The sequence below is a fragment of the Vicugna pacos genome, chromosome 7 (assembly GCF_048564905.1).
Source record: "Vicugna pacos chromosome 7, VicPac4, whole genome shotgun sequence".
Lineage (NCBI taxonomy): Eukaryota > Metazoa > Chordata > Mammalia > Artiodactyla > Camelidae > Vicugna > Vicugna pacos.
The window spans coordinates 42,533,691-42,555,386 of record NC_132993.1 but is presented as its reverse complement, the minus strand read 5'-3'; the positions used below and the strand labels follow the sequence as shown (position 1 = coordinate 42,555,386).

General features: G+C 43.5%; 1 protein-coding gene across 9 annotated transcripts in view; it reads right to left on the bottom strand.

Annotated features, from left to right (window-relative positions):
* JAZF1 (JAZF zinc finger 1) overlaps positions 1–21,696 on the bottom strand; it is a 461,275-nt gene that overhangs the window by 291,054 nt on the left and 148,525 nt on the right. For 3 of the 9 annotated variants that reach the window (XR_012074390.1, XR_012074391.1, XM_072964774.1), the window contains exon 1: positions 8,715–8,916. The exons of 1 other annotated variant lie outside the window; for it this stretch is intronic. Coding sequence is in view for 3 of the 8 variants with exons in the window: in XM_072964774.1 (XP_072820875.1) it covers positions 8,715–8,829 (115 nt within the window). In the remaining 5 variants the exon portion in view is untranslated. Of the gene's footprint in view, positions 1–8,714; positions 9,049–11,399; positions 11,450–21,696 lie in introns of those variants that run through there. 5 more of the 9 variants (XM_072964775.1, XM_072964777.1, XM_072964782.1 and 2 more) reach the window with 3 other exon arrangements.

Here is a 21,696-nt window from a genome sequence, read left to right as displayed (position 1 = left end):
ATAAGCATTCTAGTCATATTTCACTAGATAAGGTATTTAATTAACATGGGAGCATATTTAACTCCAAATTAGAAGGCAGTACTTTCAGGGTGGAAATGTCTAATTCATAGCTTGCTGTGAAGGTGAATTAAATACCGTATGAAAATTGTCTAGAACTGTCTCTGGCACATAGTAATGATTCTAATTGATATCAAGAAATGGACCCAAGTTTTGTAGGGCCTGCAGCTTTGGACTGTTTATGGGGGGAAGTGACATTACAAATACAAAATGCTTAGAAAAGTGATTATTTAGATTAAGAAATCACAACAAAATACAAAATTTTAAAGCTGACATTACCAAAACATCACAAAATCAAAATCTAGGGAAAAAAAAAAAAGAATCCAGTCTGTGAATTAATTAACCACCTGAAACACTGCTGTAAATATTTCTTTTGGGCTACACACTCTGATTACTCCTCATATGACAATGGTTTATATTAATACCATTTTCTATAAGTCACAAAGATAAATCAGTCTTTCCTCAAGTATGGGTGATCAAAACTTATTGTTAATTATTGATAATTCAGAAGTTACTTTCAGCCTCATAGCTCCTTATAATGCCATGTAAATTTTTAGGATTATTGTCAAATTTGTAAACACCTCTATTAATTTTCTTTCACATGTGAGCCATAAGAATTAGGGCATTTCAAGTTTCCTTGTGCACTGACTAGCTTCAAATATTTTTTGTATTGATAACACTCAGAGTTGTTTGTTGTCAATTTTTTTTGTCAATGATGTGTCTGTATGTATGTGTGTATATATATATGTGTATATATATACACTTGTCAATTGAGCAAGAAACTTAAACACAAAATTCCCACTAAAAAACATGGTGCATTTATAAATGTATATTTGCATTACTGAATATATTCCTAACAGAAAGAACTTCCATACCGAATACACTTAGATTAAGAACTGACTTTTCTACTTACAATTTTACAAATCGAACAAGTAGAAGAATTTTCCAGACTAGCTTCTGGCTCCATACATTTCAAATCATATTCCCACTGGCTGTCATAGTATAGATTGCTGCTGAGATACTCACCTGCCCCTGCCCATCTGTGTAGGGACCCCAGGTGAGAGAGCACGGTGGATGGCATCCCTGCGAGGTGATTCCCACCCCAGGATGGCTAGAAGTAACTTAACCAGACACAGAGAGGACTGTGAACCATATAAATACATCCCACTCAACCCAAACTAAACGTATCCCCAGTTCAACTACCCCTTAGCTGTATCTCAAAAACACTCTCCACTCTTGATATCACTGACTTCAAGGAGAAATGTCGCAGAAGGGAAGTCAGAGTAAAAAAGTATAAGGTAAATCGATTGCTATCAAAATCTTATACCCTACAAGTTTCACAAGTTATGATGCCATCTATGAATGCATTTCTGTGTACACTGGCAGGGCTCCTCCAGGGCCTTGGAAAAGGCTGGGTGGGCCCAAGCAATGCATTCAGAAATGGTAAAACATGTATTGTACAAGTGAGGGGCCCTGGGGCTTGTGATTCATTAGCTTCACAATAAATCTGCCTCTGCGGTCCCCATTATTATTCCTCATTTATCTCAGTCTGTACATGTCTGGTCTCTCCAAACAAATTTCAATTCCTTGGAAATACGAAGTACCGTCTTAAGTATTAGCAATACAGAAAATACTCAAAAATCTGTGTGGTAGTCCTCACTATCCATAGTGATCTACAGAGAGAATGTATGTATTATATACTCACAGATAAATCTACATACGTATATATGTATACACAGACATACATGTGTGGTATATATACATACATGTATAAAATACATATATTATTTATATATGTATTTATGTTAAATATATGCCATTTATCTATACTTAAATGTATATATATCAATTTTATATGTGTATAATACCATAGAAAGAGTGAGTCTTTCTGAGCTAATAACATGGTATCCAGATCTTGTCCCTTCAACAAGGTCTGTTCATCAGAGAGGCACTAGTAGAGCCAGACAAAGAACAGGGCTTCCTTTAGGAGGCCAGTGGGCAAGCCAGGCCATCAGGAGACTGTCAATGCTCTCTGGTGCTGGACAGAGAGTTTGTAGTTAGTGACCCAGAAGAGTCACTTTTACTCCTGCCAAAGCAGAGGGAGAGTTATTGGGACGATTTCATCCTCAAAGAGAATTAATCTGGTCCACATTTACAGCTGGACTTTAAAAAAAAAAATAGGTGAAAACTGCTGCAAGATTACAGTGCCAAGTGCAAGGAGAAAATATAATTTTCTTTAAACTGATTTAGCATATTAAATGAAAGGCTTTTTTTAAAAAAACCCAACATATAATAAATTTCTGACACTTGTAGTTTCTGGTTTTCAGATTCTAAATAAACATTTGCTATTCAACACTTTAGCCAAGTCAACATGGAGCAAATCTATTACATCATCACAAAACAAAATGTATTATCTGCAATCCAGCAAGTAATTCTTCAGTGGTACCCAGGACACATCTGCATTGTTAAGATCTGAGGGCAGGGGTAAGGATGGGGTGGGGAAAGAAATCTAAGGACACATAGGTATGATTCTTGTCCTAAAAGCAAAAGTTGGAAAAAAAAAAAAAAAGGAGGATTTTTTAGGGCTTCAATAGCATTGTGTCCTGTCTCTCAGATCTCAGTCTAAAACTCAAGGCCTGTGGCTTTCAAAAAGGTCCTAGGAAAGCCCCTTCATCAAGTGTCACCAGCCTGCTCCAGCCTTAAGGCTTCTCCACTGGCAGGAGATGCTACCAAAATATATGCCATCTAAAGGAAACTATTTCCCAAAGAACACGGAGGCTTCCGTCAAGCCAGTTGTAGGCAGTTTTTCTGTCCATACATTTCAGTCACACATCAGAAAATATGGACACTGGAGAAAATAATCAGAAGCTTGTGAAACTTATACGACAAAATGTTCACTAGCAATGTTTTATAAGGGGTCATTGTTTGCAGGTAAGAAGTGAGCAAACGGAAAAACCACTGACAATAGTGTTTTGGAGAATGCTGTAAAGTTTTACACTTATGGTTCCCCCACTGTGTGGTGTGTGCATACATGTGTGTGTGCGTGCTCATGCACACGCACACCCTTAAAGCCTGCCCTGATTCTGTCCCTGGGACCTTCTAGTGAATTGTAGAGGGAGTAACAGGGCATCCTGCCACCAAGCCACAGGGTGCAGGCAAAGAGCAGGGTGGGCAGGGACAAGCCTTTCATTCATTCATTTATTCATTCAGTCATTCCTCCTCCCCACAGGAAATGTCCTCGTGGGAATGTGCCCACAGGCCCACGGCACAGTGCCTCTTTCTAGTTTCAGACTTTTTTTCAAATAAATGCAGGCCACAAGGAAAGGCCATGTTGGAAGCCGCTGGCCTTGACACCACCTTCCAGTCCACAGCGGCAAATGCCTTTGCCAGCATCTAAAGTACCTCTGGCCACACAGAAGAGAAAGTGGCCAGAGACCGCAATCCCAACACTGGACTGTGGAAGAGTGTCCCGTTTCCGATTCTCAATCTTTCCCAGGACGGGCCTGATGACTTTACAGAGTTGTAGGTGGACACAACCCACAATCTATTAACTTGTAATGCAGACTTTCATAGGATTCCAACATACTTACTTAGTAAATACACAAAACGGCAGGAACTTGGATGACGTAGATAATTTAATACTGTAGATGAGTACTTTACACTTAAACTCACTTACTCCACATCGGCCACTCTTTGGGGAGGGGCTGTTGTTATCCTCATTATACAGAGGATGAAAGTGAGGCCGACAGTGGTTAAGCCATTTGCCCACGGTCAAATGCCCAACAAGTGGCAGAGGTGTGTATATTCAAACCCAAGCAAGCCAGGTTCACTATGCTGCCTCCTGGCTGATCCTCATCTCAAAGGTTCAGATGTAATTGCTAAAGGAGGCATCACAGACCAATTGTGTCTGGAGTGGGAATAGGGACGGTACTGTCTAGCAATTTGGCACAAGCCCAGCTCAGCATACCTGTCTGAAATTCAAATTCCAGATCACAGTTCCCAGCCAGGGAAACAGGCAAGTTAAGCAGTCATTCTGTGCCTCGGTTTGCTCACCTATGAAGTGGGGATAATATGAGCCAACTACATATCATATATCCATCTATGTAGTACACTATGGTGTGCTTCAAGATAGTGCAAACTTTTACCAAACCATCAATGAAGCCAAATTCTACATTATTGATAGTAACTACCTTATATTTCTTTCCAGAGACTTCGACTTTATTAATTAGATGATTTACAAATCTATCTTACGAAATGAAGCAGCATGGATTTATCACCTGGGTTTTGGGGATGAGGAAACCAAGTAGAAACTCACAACAAGAAACCTGCTGACATTCAGGGTCAAGAACCACTAGGTCATAGCTACTGCAAGCCACTATTAGTCAACAATACTCCGTCTCCTGATGGTGCCCTGACAGGAAAATCTGAGGCTCCTCACATCTGGGAGAAGTTCTCCATGATCTGTTAGTTTAGTACCATCACGAGAATAATGGAATCTAGTCAGATTCTATGTTTCAGTTTAAGAGGTGCAGGCTGCCTTGGGGCCTTTGCACTGTCTGTTCCCTCTGCCTAGACTTCAATGTTTCCTGTTTGTCCTCATGGCTAACTCCCTCACTTCTGACAAGGTTTGGCTCACTTATCAGCTTCTCAGTGAGGCCTATCCTGACCAACCAATTAAAAATTCCAACACTTCCACCTCTCAGACCACCTTGGCCTGCTCTAATCTTTCTCTTTTCCATACCACTAACCACCTTCCAACATACTATATAATTTACATCTGATGCTGACGATTTATGATCTGTCTCCCAGCATTAGAACATAAACTCCCCAAAGGCTGGGATTCTTTGTTTGTTCACCAAGTGCTTAGAACTGTGCCTGGTACAAAATAGGTGCTCAATATCTATTAACACATAAATAAAATCAAAATGCAGAACTTTTACAAATGCACCAAATAATCAAACCTGGTAAGAATGATTAAACAGTTGTCCTTCTGAGACCAAAGGCCAAAAGATTTCACAGCCCTGGTATGTACAAATGGAGCAGACATTTCTTGAGTTTGTGACATGACTTTCAGTATTAAATTTAGTGCTCTCAGTGTTTCTATGATTCTTAGTTCCCAGTTCAACTTCACCTAACTACAGTGTGCATGTCAAGAGTATTTCTGCAAACTCACAGTAAGAAGCAAACAAATTCTGATCAGCTTTTCCTGTCTCCAGGAAATACAGCCAGGCTATGAATGATTGGATAGTGAAGCTGATGGAGAAACACTTCACAGCTGCAGAGCTGCGGTATTTCTAAGCAATTTAACTTGGGGGGAGGGTTTCAGCTGGGGTACTCAGCTTGTACCCAGAGACAGGTGCTCCAGGACTACACCAATGGTGAAAGGCAAGGAAGAAATCAGGAACTTGGGTCCAACACTCCTCTAAGAGAAAGGAAGAGAGCTAAAACAGAGGATGGTGAAAAAAATCACACCTCCTTTGGCTCTACAAGCCCCAAATCCTTGTTATGGGTAATTGGTTAAAAACAAGAGCTGAGTGTACATGAATAAGAGAGACAGCTACCCACAACTTCATACACTTAACTATAATAGCAAACAACTATATAGTTATGATGAAAACTATGGGCATTGTGCACTAAAGGCCTTAAAAAATCTGTCAAGAAAGAAATATGCCATATTCCCATTCATAAACCTTCATTTTATTTCTGCTTAAGGATTTTGACTAGTGGTTAAATGGCAGTAACTCAGAAAGGTCTTCAAGATGGATCCGGCACTTACGATTGCTAAATACCTTTATGATTGCTAAATAACAAGCTCCTTGAAAAATTAAAGATAATATTGGCATACATCTCTTAGCAGTCTTTTCATGCATCTTTTTAATGTAGCCACTCCGTAACAAGGACATAGAACTGGTAAATCAATCATTAAAAATAACAATCTCTCTCGAAAAATTTATAGACTGAACCACAAACAATAAATTCCACTTAACAATACATGTATGTATAGAACTTTCACCAAATGCTTTGTTTGATATATTTTCCCTCATATCTCTTCTTCAGAAATGTATTAATATGGCACTGCCCACTAAAAAGGTTGTTTTTTTTCTTCTGGAGGTCAATTCTTATTTCTTTCTGCATAAGGAGCTGTCTTTGAAAGTAAGGGGCCTCTCCTCAATCAAAGTACAAAATAGTTTCAGCTGGTCTCTTCACCCGAGGAATTTTAAGTGTTTGTTCATTCTAACATTTACTTTTCATAAAGTTTGCTGGTTTCAAACTAATTCCAAAGTATAGCCATCGATAGCCATGTCACAAAATTCGCCTAAGTCATGACTACTGTTATAAACTTAACTGTTTAATATTTTCACTAAGAGAAAAACACTAGCCCCTTGGGCATGACTATCACTTAAATGTTTAGTTTTAGAAAATTTTTGGAACCCTTAATCCTTTTAAAAATGTTTGTACAATACTAAAGACAATTTCTGCAAACTTAAACTTGTGATTCACTGATAGTCTTAAATCACCTGAATATAAACTAAGTCCTCAAGAAAAATAACTGTCTTTAACACATTTTAATAAACACAATTTATCTTTTCTTTTAACTAACTAGTCCAAGTATGCAGACAATGTGGGAAAATTATTACTCACATTAATTATACTTCATCCTGAAACAACTGTTAGTGGTGAATAGGATATGCAATGACAGCCTTCCCTAGGTCAGAAAATGTCATTTATATATTTGTCTACATATATTCTTTCGTTTATTATTGAAAGTAAGAGAAGGAACTTGAACTAACAAAATTCTCATTAGAACTTTGCATTACTGGAATTTTAGTATTATTTTAAACTATCCATCATAAAAAACCTGATTTCTCCTCTAAGCATCCTCAGTTATGACTAGTCAATCTCAATGATGAATCAGCAAATATGTTACTCCATTAAACTCCTGCCTGTAAGACGACCAAAGCTTGCCTAGTTCTTCTGTCACACCTTTATCAGGGGAGAGGGCAAAAGCTATTATATGAATGTTTTAAAACTTTGTTAAGTTTCAAAACCTGAACAATCACTCATTGTGATTATCTTTTGAAAGACGTTTTGGAAACATTTTCAGATTATTTCCCATTCTGAATGTCCCGTCATAACCATTCTAAACTAGCATTCAAGGCTTATTAAGCACACACTGTGTGCAACGAGAAAGCATTATACTAAGAGAAGGAGCCTAAAGCTCGGCCTCATTTTATTCGTGCATAAATACATAGTAGTCGTGATTTATTCTCTCAACTTCGTAGAAACGTGAGCTGCATCCACATGGCTGAATCCATAGCAGTCATTTGGAAAAGACTTTCTGGGGGCAATTTACAGGTTCTCTGGATTAGACTGTCTGGGGCATCACGCGGTTCCTTCACCTTCCAGCCCACACAGGACACCTCGTGGGCGCCGGCCACACCTTCCGCAGGTGGCTGGATCACTCGAGCCAAACGAACCCGACCCATCTCTCCTCGCGGGGGCTCCAGATAGAAGTATGTTTATGCGTGCAAGGGTTTCTGTGAATTAATGGACTTGTTGAAAGGCCCCGGGGTCTTGGGCAGGAAGAGAAAGCAGTCGCCCCGCAGGGCGCCCCCTCCCCCGCGGCCCCCGCGGCCCCCGCGCCGTAGCGCTTCGCAGGCCGCCGCTGCGGATCCCCTGCGCAGCCGGCGCACCTCGGGCCTAGCACCATTTGAAAGGCAAATCTTTCAGCCGGGGCGCATTTAAATGCCCGGCCCTGGGCCCCAGGGGATGGCTCTTCAGCGGACGCAGCCGCAGGGGCCTCCGGGGCGGCGCGGCCCTGGGCGCTGGGCGCGGCCCGCGGGTGCACCCGGGACTTCAGCCCGCAGCGCCCCGGCGTCCGCGCCAGGCCTGGGCAAAGCAAGTGCTCCCAGGCCAGCGAGCCTTGCCGCCGCGGGGGGAGAGGACGAGCCCCCGTCCTCTGCCCGCGGCCTCGGCTCCAGCCCCCTCCCGACGCACCACACCTAGCAACCGGCGCTGACAGGACGCAGTGGCGGCGGCGGCGGGAGGAGGAAGCGGAATGGCTGCCGCGGTGGAGCCACCCCCGCCCCCCCCCCCGCTCCCACCTCCCAGCGGCTGCAGCCGCCGCCGAGCCCTGACAGCTCGAGCCGGGGCGGAAGCGGCAGGCGGCGTGCAGCGCCCGCCCCCCGCCGTCCCCGGCAGCTCCGACCACCCGGGCCAACTAACTCCGCGCCCCTGCCCAGCGCCGGCCGGCTGCCCGCCCCGCCGGGCCCGCCGCGCCCGCCGCGCCCGTCGCCCGGCTCCCGGAGCCCGGCCCCGCCGCCGCATCTCCCCGCCGCCGGGTCCCTCCTCCCGCTGCGGCGCAGCCCCACTCCCACCACTTCGCCGCCGGCGCGCACGCCCCTCGGAATCCCCCAGCCCGCCAGCCCGCGGCACCTAGGGGCGCCCTTCTCTACCCCCACCCCCACCCTGCTCCCCGCACCCCCCCAAACCTCGCGCCTCCGCATCCCGCCACCCCCACGCCCCGGGCTCGCACACACCCTCCCCGCCCCACCGCCGCCTTCCTCCCTCCTGGCTACCCCTGGCCATTCTGGGGTTCTCGCCTGGGCAGGAGTTTCCACACGCCGGGCACCCCCGCCCACCCCCGGGCCATTTACCGATGTGGTTGTCCTCGATGTGCTCGATGAGGTCGGCCAGGGTGGGGAAGTGGAGTCCGCAGCCCCCGAATCGGCAGGTATTGGAGAAGAAGGAGGCGGCGGCGATGCCTGTCATGGTGCTACATCGAGAGCCCCCCTGGTGTCGGCTCAGCGAGCGCCGGGCGGGCGGAGGGAGGGAAGGAGGCAGGGTGGGGTGAGGAGAGGAGGGGCTGGGGGAGGGGGAGAGAGGCGGGGTGAGGGGAGCGGAGAGGACGGGACGGAGGGAGAGGGGGCGAGAGAGATGGAAGGATTGCGAGGAGAGACCGGGAGGCTGAGGGGAGGCGGTGGCGGCGGCGGCGGCGTCGGGAGCGGCGAGGGGAGGGTGAGGGTGGGGGGTGAAGCCGCCGCAGCTGGGAGGAGGGACCAGGGCGCGCGGCAACAGCTGTGCGGCCCCAGCCTCCGCCCCTGGACCGAGGCCTCACCTGGGAGAGCCTGCCATCAACTTTATCTCATTCGGCCTGCCCTTCACAGTTGGTAATACGTGCAATCTGTTTGGAGCCTCCTCGGTTATGTATATTACATTCTTAGTATATACACATCTATTAATTACACTTACATATCCGCAGTGAGAACTCAGGGAGTTACCCAGGCCTCTCTCAGGGACATTTGTTTGCACTTGGCCACCTGTCTAGGTTTGACACCGACATTCACAGGGGACCCAGGAAAGGTAATTGTATACACCTTCCTCTTTAAACCTTCTTTTAAAAAAAAAAAAAGCCCATATTCTCTGGAGGTTTGTACTAACTAATTGATTTTAATGAAGTTTCCCTCTAGGCCAGAAGAAAATCTTAACTTTATTTAAATTTCAAAATAGAGTGCTTGATTGTCAAGTGCATTTGCCTGTATGTTACATGTGTACCACGTTTGTAATAATCCCTGCTCCTTCTGGGAAAACAAAAACTGAAATAATTTCATTTCCCCAAATTACAACATCCCACTGCCCCATCTCAGATATGAGAATTAACCCATCTATCGCCCTGGGAGCAAGACTATCCCAGCAGAAAGGACAGTGTGTTGATTAAAGCTAGACAGAGTGGAAACAGGGTCATGAGGCATTTTCTCTTCATTTAAAAAAGAGATTCTTCTAATCAATCCAGATTACACCATCCTGTGGGCATTTAACCCATAATGTTGACCAGTTAAGCACTTAAATTGAATCAGGTGGCCTCTTTGAAACCAGCATTTTGCTGAGAATCAATTACCTCCTTGTCCCCATCCCCACCCCCAATTTCAGTGATATTTTTTACTTTTAAAGCTTGTGTTCTCCAGTAGCACTTTTACAGGTGCCTAAGGAACATTACATATCAGTAGCAGTTTATGATCCAACAGTGCATTTTTTTCATTAATGCAGGTATACTGAATTTAACATTTTTCCTTAGGGCAAATTTCACTTAATCTCTAGTGCAGGTACATAGAGAAATTGTATTCCCCTCTCCATAAACTACATTCATTTCTAGTGTTATTTCTAAGAGTAGGAGTCTTAATTCTCTTCATTTGAGAATTTAGAGGAAAAGCACTACACAAGTTTTACAGTCTGACAGTCACAGTGTTTGGGGGTGATGAGTGCCCTCACCCGTGGCATTTCCTCTTTTCGTGTCCATCTCTTCTGTCTGCCAGCTCACAAGGTAACAAACTTGTGCTGAGATGAGAGTTGAGTTGGGTGGGGCTGGGGTAGTTGTGTGGTTGAAGTTCAGTTTGGTGCCAGGAATGGTTTCCTGGGCCCACATGCGGGTGGAGACAGGACCCGGGTAGGCCTGATAATGAAGCCAGGGAACCAGTTGGCAGAAGACTGGAGCCAAGGCCAGACAAGGGTCTAAAGAGCAGGAGTAAGAATTCTAGCTCTTGAATTAGAATTTTTGCAGCTGTGCAGTGCATTCAGCTGCCCAGTCTGGGAAGGCCTTCAGCTCAGAGCAGGCAGAAAACACAGCACACCGAGTAATAGGACAGGGAAATGTAATGCAAAAGCTTCTGCCAAAACAGCTTTCTTCCTAGAGATGAGTGTTAGGCACTCCCACCTCAATGCAGCATGGAGGAAGCACCAAGAGTTTTGGAGAAGCAGCAACCCTGTCCTCTGGAGGGAAAATTGTAGATGTGGACTTACTAACTCCAGAGAGAGTGTGGAGAGGAGAGGTAGTTCAGGCAAGAGAGCTCAAAGGTGGAAAGTGCCAGAAACGTGCAGGTGAAAGGTAAAGGAAGTAAGGGGACTGGGTTTCACTCATGTGTAAGTCTCCATTCCCTGCTTTCGGTTTCAGTATTCCTAAAATAAAGCCTTGATAGGCCAAATTTAATAAATAGAATTTTTAAAGTGAAATAAGCCAAAAATAACCTGTAAAATGAATCAAGATTTTTCTTTTTAAGATTAAAAATGTTTTCTTTAGCATGGGCAATCATTAAATACATAATCATGGTCTTGTAGTTCTGGAAGATACTTGGGCCATCAGACCCACTGATTCTGTAGACGCAGTAAACTAAGGCCAGAGGCTTGGAGTGAGTTCTTTCCAGATACACACAGCTAAGTTTCCCCTCTATTCATAGTGCATTTCATAAGGCATCAATAGACAATAAAAGGACAAAGATATAGTAACCACAGGCAAACTTTTAAAAAAAAATTGCTTTACAATGGCATGCTTACCATTATGTACTTACATCTATAGAAGTGTTTCAAGGGTGTCCCTTCATATAAAGTCAACGTGAGCCTATAAAAATATATAGAAAAACCACTTTAACCTATTATGTCCCAGAGAAAGGGATAGCTGATATATCTTTGTACTTAAAAAAAAATTGTCCACCTGATTTGGATAGTAAAAATATTTCAAATGAAAGGGATAGTGAGAGAACTGAGGAGCTGGAAGGATAGGATGGTGGTTGTGGACTGGAAGTGCTCTCTGGGTTTAAGACCCCTTTCTTGGAAACCATTTGCCTCTCCCTAGATCACTGTGCCTCCTGATGTATCGGCCCACACAAAATACAGGCATATGGTGTCCCCATAGCTTGGTGCTTAGCGTAACTAATACTTTGGGAGCCAGTAGCAGTCTCCAAAATCTGGCACTGCCGTTGCCCACAAAATGGGGTAGCTGCCAGGAAGATGTAAATCCATTGGTCTAAGAAAGCCAATCAAAGCCCCAAAGGATTTTGCTTCATGTCTGGCCTCTATATACAGGATTTGTTTAATTTTGGAATACACTAATAATAAACTGTGTACCTCCTGGACCCTGCATGAACATCTGTCAGCACCACAAAAGGATGTATATAAACATTGGATTCTATGGACTCTCCATACTGCCTTCAGTTCTATCTTTCTCAGATTTTCTGGGTCATTCCCCAGGTCCTCTTAAGATGCTTTTCAGGTTTACTGGATATAAACAGGCTTTTAAGTGGCTTGAGGCATTCCTTTTTCTGCCATCACTGTGTAGACTAAGCAGATCATGAACCCAGGTTGGTCTTCTTCAGCTCATGTCAGTCTGTGGCCGTGTAGAAGAATATCTGATGCTTTCCAGCTCTTGAAGACTCAGGCTGCTGGTTCTGCCAACAGCCACCTTTGCTTTGACGGGATGTTCTCTGTAGGTCCCACCTTCTTCCAAGGAGGACAACGTCCATTCCAGATTTTCTTGTTTAATATTTATGCAACCAAGTCTTCAAGTTCTTTGTACTGCTTTTATTCCAGCTCAGAAATGAATCTGCTTTATCTGCTCTCTGGTGATTGATTCTCATTTTGGTCCCCAGTCTTATTCTGCCTAGAATTAAGCATTGGCCTTAGAATGAGTAACAGAGTTCTCTAGTTGGACACCCAGTGACCAGTCCTCATGGGCGTTACCCCTTAGCTCTCTAACATCTTGCTTCTGCCTTACTTACTAGATGCATGGTTATGGCATTACATTACTAGTTTCTTGCAAAATTTCTCCAGAGTAAATTTGTGAAATACCCAGCCATTGACTGCAATTCTCATGGAGCTCCTGGCTGGCTCCCCTCCTACAGTCTGCCAGACTGCTGCCCAGATGACAGCTCTGAACCCAGATCTGATGGGATGGGGCCTGCCCAGCCCGAGGTTTAAATAAGGTCATTAGAGTAGCCAACCAAGCACTATTTCATTCGTTACTCTGACATAACTTAATTGAATGTCTATGCGGGGCTCCTGTTGCACAACTCCCGAAGGTGTATTTATAGAGGCACCGCCTGGACAGTGACCTCAGGATTTGTACAGCCCTGGAGCCCGAACCACTGTGCAACATCTGAGGGCTACAATTTGAGTAAGGCAAGAACAGTCTCTCCTCCTGAGGGAATGCCAAATGCTTTGCAAGTCCTCCGGAATCAGTTCTTAGAGCCTGCCTGGAGTGGCTCAGTGGACTCCACGTACTGTCCTCTTGGCTGCTCTGCTGTCAGCCACTGTCCCCTCTCCAGCTCCAGCTCGCTCAGGTGATAACTCTTATTGCTGTTGACTGTAATGGAGTCCCTAATGCACCAAATGCTCGCACAAGACTGCACAGCCTTTTTGCCCAGAGATGTGTCTTTAGGCACAGTTGATGCTCACCCAGAAATGCCCAGTGTTGAAGATTTTCTGTCCCTTCAAAGGCTCCTAGGACCTTTTTGGTCTTTTTTTTTTTTTTTGAGGTTTTATCAGTTCCTACAATTACAGTCCTTTTCCTCTAGAACTTAGACAAGCATCAGTGAAGACTGGGCCAGAGGAGCAAGTTGGGAACACTGCTCCATGATCTCCCCTCCCCTGCAAGAATCCCTCGGCACCAACCTTCACCATCAGCATAAACTTCCTATTAAGTGACCTTCGATAATTGGATCTCTGTAGAAGCCTCCCAGCCTTACTGCCTACAGTTCCCTCACATATACTGACAGTCCAAGATGGATCAAATTATTTTAGTTTTCAGAATGCACTCACTGTCCGAGCACAAACCACCTTCCTTTGCATGTGTTGTGTAGCCTGCCTGAAACATTCTTCTCTCTTCCCCTCTCCCCCTACCAGATACACTTCAGCTCATCCTGTCACCTCCTCCAGGAAGCCTTCCCTTCATCCTATCTCTTCTTCCTTCCCTGCTGAACTACATGCTTTTCTTCTGTGCTCCAGCCAAGCTCCCTCTGCATTAGATTTTGACTGCTGGCTTACTGGTCTTCCTTCTCCTCAAGACCAGTAGTTCCCAAACATTTTAATCAAGAACCTCATCATGTATATGTATGATTGAACTATTATGCTGTACACCAGAAACTGACACAACATTGTAAACTGACTATATGTCAATAAAAAAGAACCCATCAATAAAAAGTTTAAACTTTGATCACATGAATAGAACCCTATCAATAAAAATTTAAACCTTGATCACATGACTATTTCTGTCTTTATTTGTAAATTATATATAGACACTACTACTCAAATATAGTTTGTGTATTATAAAGTAAGTCAGATGCTTTAAGAAGATGACATTTAAAAAAAACAGAAACAGAAGGTCTAATATCTTCATCCCACACCCCAGAGTATTATCTGTCCCCCATCTTAGGGTGAATGAATTCCACCTTGGAGGTGACTGATCCCAGCCCCCCCTGAGAAAGGAGGCTGTCTTTCACTGTGCCTGCATGTAGGGCTCAATAAATGTTGTATGGGGGTATAGCTCAGCACTGTGATAAGGTAATGCACTAAGATTTCAGTTTTCAGTGCTGAAGTAATTTCCAACAATTTGTCACTGTTCTTCTCTTATGTAGGATCAATGAAAGGTAGTCTTCAATCATCTCTCAGTTTGGATTGATTACAACAGTTATATCTTCCCATGATCATGGCCCAACCTTTGGCGAGACCTCTTTTCAGGTCTCACACAGTGTCACTGCACTGTGCCCCTAACAGGCACTTATGAAGTGCTTGTCTCATTGCTTTTGATGGCACTGGTTTCCTAGTCTCTGCTGATGTAAACAAAGCCATTTAGTTGGACAGAGAGAAGCAGGGAGGCATTGAGCCATGACATGAGATCTGATACCAGCTCTCCTTTTGTTTCACTGACTAGGACACCTTTCTCTTTCACAGATGTTCAAGTTCATTATGATGATGATTTTAAATAATAATTACCATCATTCATTGAGCACCTACTGTTGGGTCAGGCACTATTGGATTATATGTCTTAACACAGATCTGTTTTTAAACCCTAGGAAATAGATAAACACATTATGCCCAGATAATGGATGAGAAAAAAAACAAGACCTAGGGAAATGAGGTAATTTACTGAGGTCCTTAAAGCTAAGGAGTGCAGGAACTAGAATCTGAACTAAGGTCTGTCTGACTCCAGAGTCCTGGCTCTTAATACTCCTATTTGAATTTGTGTGTTCTAGAACATTTTCCTTCTCTCCCCTTGAATCTGGGAGAGAAGTTGGGCTCTTGGCCACAGGTAGGACCAAACTCACATACAACACAAATAGTAAGATTGAGGGACAAAGGTAACCTACTTTGCCAAATGCGCTTAGGATTGTGTCCTGAGGATCAGGATGGGGTACTGATGGTGGATAGAGTTTGGGGCCTCCAACAGGTATTGAGAATCTTGGCTTGTCTTTTCCCTTTCCTGCTCCTTTGGAAGGTCCTTTCATTGCTGTTGCCAAGCTCATTTACTGGTCTCAAATACTTGATTTTAAAATTGAACTTTATAGAGAAGTAAGACTTTGAAAAGATACCCTTTTTTGTTCTTCAGCCGGTTCCTGACTCACCCATTCATTGTGTACCTTCCTCCTGTTGATTGTGGAATGGGGTGGGGAACACAGGCATCACCTATCATGTGGAAAGGTGACTCTTTTTGCTTTTGTCAGTGCTCTTTGTCTTTGTCTCTTGTCTCTAATGACTCTAATTATGTTGCTTTTCAGCCAGTAGTTTGGCATGATCGTATTTTCTGTTGCAGTCTTAGTTTCCAGAGCCATAGAACAGACAGCCTGCAGGATGTCACCTCAAAGAGCTTTACAACTCAGTCCCTTCTCTTCCAGAGCTAGACCTTGGTGGAAGCCACTTTTGCCTTTCACAAAATGGACACAGAGTCCAGTAACTTCTCCAGGAAGGTAGTCCATCTTGATTTTATAACTAAATTTACCTTTCTGTAATTTTCATCTCATTATGCTTTTGTCACCATAAATGATTCCTTCTCTTACAGTGCCTCATACATTGAATGACTTTTGTTATCTCAGAGGTCTCAAACTTAGATGCTCCAAGGGCCAGGAAGGGGAAGTGATGAGAGAAGAGGGTGGAGTGTGAGTGCACATGTGTATATTATGTGAATGGTGGGGATGAATGCTGGACTGGAGAGCACTCTTCTTTTAAAACACGAGAAGGCAAACAAGTTTCATCTACAGGCCACATTTGACCCATGAGCTCAACAGTTTGCAACCTCTGCTTTCCCTTCCAAGTCACAGTATAAAATTAAATTATTTTTATTGTCACAATAGCCTAAGAGTGCACAGAATAATTTATTTCTAAATGTCTCACAACCATGAAATTAGATGCAATCTGATTCTTGGTGCAAATAATTCAGAAAGGACTCTGTGCTTTAAACATATCTCCACGATGATGTGAGAGCTGACTGGGCATTGGTCATATAAGAGGGAAGAAATAGCTGGCAAGGGCTTCTTCCAGGCTCTAACACAAGTTGGGTTTCAATTTCTTTCCATATTTCCCAATGTAGATTGGAATCTTAAGAAAATTAACTTTCAATAAGCCGAATACATGAATATTCCAAATTTATCTAAAATGAATTCTGTATATAAAGATAATGTTTTATAGTGCCTGACTGGTGTCCAGATATACTTTAAATAGTTACTAAAACCCTTCAGTTGGTTGGTTTGGCCCTCCCAATATTTGCAGGTCCCCACTCCTGGGTCTAGTTCAAGGTCATATTGCCTTGAAGGCATTGGTTCTCTTAAAAAATATATAAAGTAATCTAAACATTTTAGATTACAGTTAATCTTTGGTGTCAGAGCCAACTCATGATTCCAATTTCTTTCTTTTTCCTCTTTCTTCCACGTGGCATCCCCATTCTCACCTCCCCGCTTCCCAGTCCGATAAACCTTCCACCATCCCTTATCTTGACCCCACACCTCACCACCCCAGGATTCCTTTTCAGGATTGATTCTTGGATAGGGCCTGATCATAGAAAGTGCTTGGTACTGTATTTGAGAAAGTTGTACCAAAGAAAAGAATTTGAGAAAGAAACAGAAAAAGGAAACCAGGAAAGAAAACCAAAAAAGGGCAAAAGCAAAGATTGAAAAGATCTCTTCTGACTTCTTTCTTAACTACACCAGTCTTGCAGCAGAGGAATACTCCTTTCAGACAACACCTCCTCAGTCTAACACAATTAAAATTTTCGTCTTTCTTATCTTTCTTACTCTGTACCCTAGTTTAAAAGGCTAATCAAAAGAAAGGTCCCCACAAACTTTCAGCATCAAAAAGACCTAGATTCCAATGCCAGCTCTATCACTTACAAGCCATTGACCTGGGCTAAGTCAGTCATTCAATCTCTCTGAGATTTCCTTATCTATAGCTGGATATAACAGCACAGATCCTACCCAGCTCCCAGGGATGAAATCAGATGCTGCATGTGAAAACACACTAGAAACTGTAAAATGCGAATCAAAGATGAAGCCTTGTTATTATCATCCTGGGTCCAGGGCTACAGATGCAATGGCATGTGGTCATCTCTTCTCACCACATGTCCTTGGATTTCTTGGAGAAGGGGATGGGTATTACAGTTGGGTACAGCAGGGAGGCAGAACTTTCTGTTTTAGAAGGAAGCTGACATTTAAGATTGCCAACCTTTTTAGTTATGTAGACATAGTAAGAGTAAGCACCATTATCCTGGGAGAAGGTACAACAGGAGCCGTTTTCCGTTTGTTTTGTTTGCTGAATTAAGGCTTGGGGCTTCAACTCTGCAGGCAGATGGGATCCTGCTACCAAAAATGACTAGTTCAGGAGATGGACCCAGAAGGTCCCAAGAGTTGCACTCTGAGATTGTACTCAGTGGTTATCTGGATAAAGTCCTGCTCTCTCCTCATTTGAACAAGAAAGGATGTTGCCCAGTTGATGCTGGCAGACATCTTATGACCCCGAGGGACTTCTGCCTAAGGATAAAACCAACTTGGAAGAACAGAGTTGAGAGACTTCAGAGAAACTGAACAGGAGCTCTTATAGAAGGTTTCTGGAGAAGGGTGGGTTTCTCACATGGTGTTCAAGGAGCCCACTGAGCAGAAGCTACTCAAGTCTCCTGATCTTTCCTACATAGATTCCCAGTGGTGAGAGTGCCTCTGATGGGCTGAGGAGGGCTGCTTAAGATCAGTGGATGGTTGGGACACTGCTGGCAGAGATGTCAATAACAAGGCCTGAGCTGTCATAGGGGAAGGAAGTCTGGAGTGGGTCTTAGCATGCAGGATATGGATAAAGCTGTGTCACTAGGTCGATGGACAGGAACATGGTCTCTGAATATGCCTATGTTCAGTTTTAGTAGATACTGCCAAACCATTTTCCAAAGTGGATTTACCAATTTACATACCTACCATCGATGTTTGAGAGTTCCCAGAGCCTTTTACTTTTACTTTGCCCACAGGCTAGTAAATGAGGTGTTCTGGTTTTACCAGAGCACAGCAGTTTACAAACAGTAAATTAAAAGGCTGCTGCTAGAATAAGACATAACCCCTAAAAGTAAGCACATCCACACAAACACACAAAAGCATAAAAATTCAAGTCACACGGTAATTTGGAGTTATGATTTAGAGGTAAATATGTTTTAACTAAGTTGTAAAAAAATGCAAGCGTAACCCAAGTGCTTGAGTACCTCCTGTTTCTAAACTGTCCTCTGTGAAATGGGGATACCTCAGCACTTGGTCAAAATTTCCCTTCCTTATACTTAGTGGTGGAGTTGGGGAGGGAGTGTGGGGTGTGTGTGTGTAGTTGGGGGCAGGTGATGAACTGGTGGAAAATGATAAGAAAGGACATTTTCTACACAAGTAGCAGCCAGTCGAAAGTGTTCTGTTACATTTAATTATTCAGTATATTTTGATGAAACAGGCAGTAAGATATCATATGATCTCCACTAATACTTGGAATTTTTTGTTAATGATTGTTTAAAAGAAAGTTTCAGCTATTGAAAAAAAAATGCATTACCTTAGGCTCAGTTAACCAGTGGCAGTGAAGCACGAAGGATTTACTTGAAAATGGTGGAGAGAATTGACATAAATTTAACTGATGTATTCTCATTTAAATATGTATTTACTAAAAAGTAGCAAACATTCAAACCCACAAAACTATACAGGCTCATTCAAGTAGCACCTAATTTATTCCTATGTTACCTTTTATGTCTTCCATCCTTGGAGCAGGGGGTGGCAAACACATCAATTGATTTCCTTCTTCCCAATTGCAATGTCCTATATATAGGACTTTGCCTTGTCACATATATCAGACTTGTAGACTTGTCACATATGCTAGATTAGTGGTATTATTATCAGTCTGTACTATCTGTCAGCCTTTGGGAGCTAATGAACAGACCTCAGGAAATTCTGCCTTCTTCTATGGCCTTGTTCTTGCCACCTTATAGCTGGTCATTTTCAGCAACTCACATTTTCATCCATTCACAGACATCTCATGGCAGAGACTTCTAGGGGACCTAACCAATATCCATTCACCCATGCTCCTTACTAACAGATTTTGTCAAGAGAAGCAACGTGTTCAGATTAAAGCCAATATTTCCCAGCCTCCCTTGAAGATAGGGGTGGCCATATGACTAAGTTTTGGCCATTGAGATACAAGTGAAATTTGTTGGATTGGGCTTCTGGGAAAGCTTCTTAAAAACCAGACTGATTCAATTGCTAGGCTTGTAGGCACTGTTTTCACTTGGCCCTTCCTTTCCACTTTCAAGAAGAACATGATGTGATAGCTGGAGTTCCAGCAGCCATCTCATGCACTTGAGGATAAGAGCTACTCTCTAGGATAATGTTCTAGAACTACCACATTAGCCCTGGATGCCTACTACTTCTGGAATTCTCATTTTGTGAGAAAAATTAATCCCCATCTTATTTAAACCACTGCTTCTCCAGTTTCTATTACTCATAGTCAAATGCAACTCTGGTATTCAAAATATTCATTCAGTGTAATCCTCCATTTGATTCATTCAACATTGTACAATTGTTTTTGAACACAAGCCATGCAACAGAGATGTGGACAACTCATTCAGGTTCCAGGCCTGGATCAGGAAAGATTAAGCTTTAAAGGCTCCACCAAGCTGAATTATCTACTCTTAATCCAGGGACTCAGGGGCAGGGCAAGTCTTCCTACTCCAGGGCAGTATTGGGAAGTCCGCAGGGCAGAACCAAGGGCTGAGGTCTGAGAGTTATCATAACAGAGCTCTCAGCCTGTTGTCATGGTAGAAAAGAGGGATCCATGGCAATACATTGGAACAGAGATGAGACGTCCTCCTGTCTTTACACTGAGTCTTGTAGGCTTCCCTGCTTAATCAGGCCCCCTGAATCTAAATGTCAAGATCTTCTGGAAGGTAAAAAATAATTCTATAATCAGCCCATGGACACCTTCTCATTGCATCTGCCTTCCTCCACCTGGCCTTGGACTAGGGATGGTTCCCCAGCCCCAACTCCTACCCCAAGGGAACTATCCCTGCAGTCAGCAATGAACCTGATCACTGGGGCAGGCATCTACTAAGTCTCTATCCTTCACTCCATTTTCCTCCCTTTTTTATTCTGTTTCCCCAAATCATCACTTGATTAATAAAAATAAAGTGTTTGCCAATAGAACATGTTAGGAGAAACCAACCAACAAGGTCAACTGCAGCCTAAAACATTTTTGTAAGGTACAACTTCCAAAAAGCAATGCACAGGTGCAAAAAACTAAAGTGCCCTAAGATTAAGGAAGGAAAAGAAGAAGAAAGAGAAGAAGAAAGAAATGAGTCCATATGAAGCCTAAAGAAACAGAGATCAGATTTCCGGTACCAGAGGTAAGGCGTGGGGTTGGGGAAACTGCGGGAAGACTTCAAAAGGCAAGAAATTCAAGTTATAAGATAAGTAAGTTCTGGGGATGACTATTGTTAACAATACTGTTTTGTATATTTGAAAGTTTCTAAGAGAATGGATCTGTAAAGGTCTCATCACAAGGGGAAAAAAGTCTTTGGAACTCTGCCAGATGATGGATGTTAATGAAACTTATCATGGTGATCATTTCACAATATATACATATATTGAATCATGATATTGTACACCTGAAACTTATACAACATTAGATGTCAATTATTTCTCAGTAAAACTGGGAAAGCAAAAACAAACAAAAGCAAGCCTGACCTACCAGCCTGGCAAATAAATTTAGAGCCCATTTCCAAAACAAGAACATTTTATACCTTCTGCCAGTTATTAAATTAATTACTGGAGCCATCTCCCTGGATGCTACAGTCATTTTAGTAATGGTGTAGCTTAAACGTTTCACTCTCCTGTGGTTTTTGAAGCTGAGCTGGAGACAGCTTTTCAAACTACATTTAACTCAAAGAGCCACTTTAGTGCGCTGTGAACTTCAACTAGAGCTTTAGCAGCTGTTTCCCCAGATGCTGTGTCAGGTGTAGGGGCAAATGCTGATGAGGAACGGAGCTCATATTTGGAGTCCCAGCTCCCACAGTCTCCTCTTCCTGACCCAGCCAGGACTGGGAATGGCTGAGAGCCCCAGAGCAGCTTCCATTCCCACCAGTGTCAACATCTGCTCCTGGCAGCCTCCCCTGGAGATAGTCCCGTGGCTTTTGTAGGGTCTCTGTGTCACCACAGTGCCACTCTGCTCTGGCTCTGGAGCCACACCAGGCCCACTCAGGCCTCCTTCAGCCTGGGGTCATGGGTGGGGAGTCCTGGCAGCACAGGGCACCTCAGGCTGATCCTGGACCTGTCCCCTCTCCAGACATGCTCAGGTGGTCCTGTTTCCCTGGCTCCCACCAGC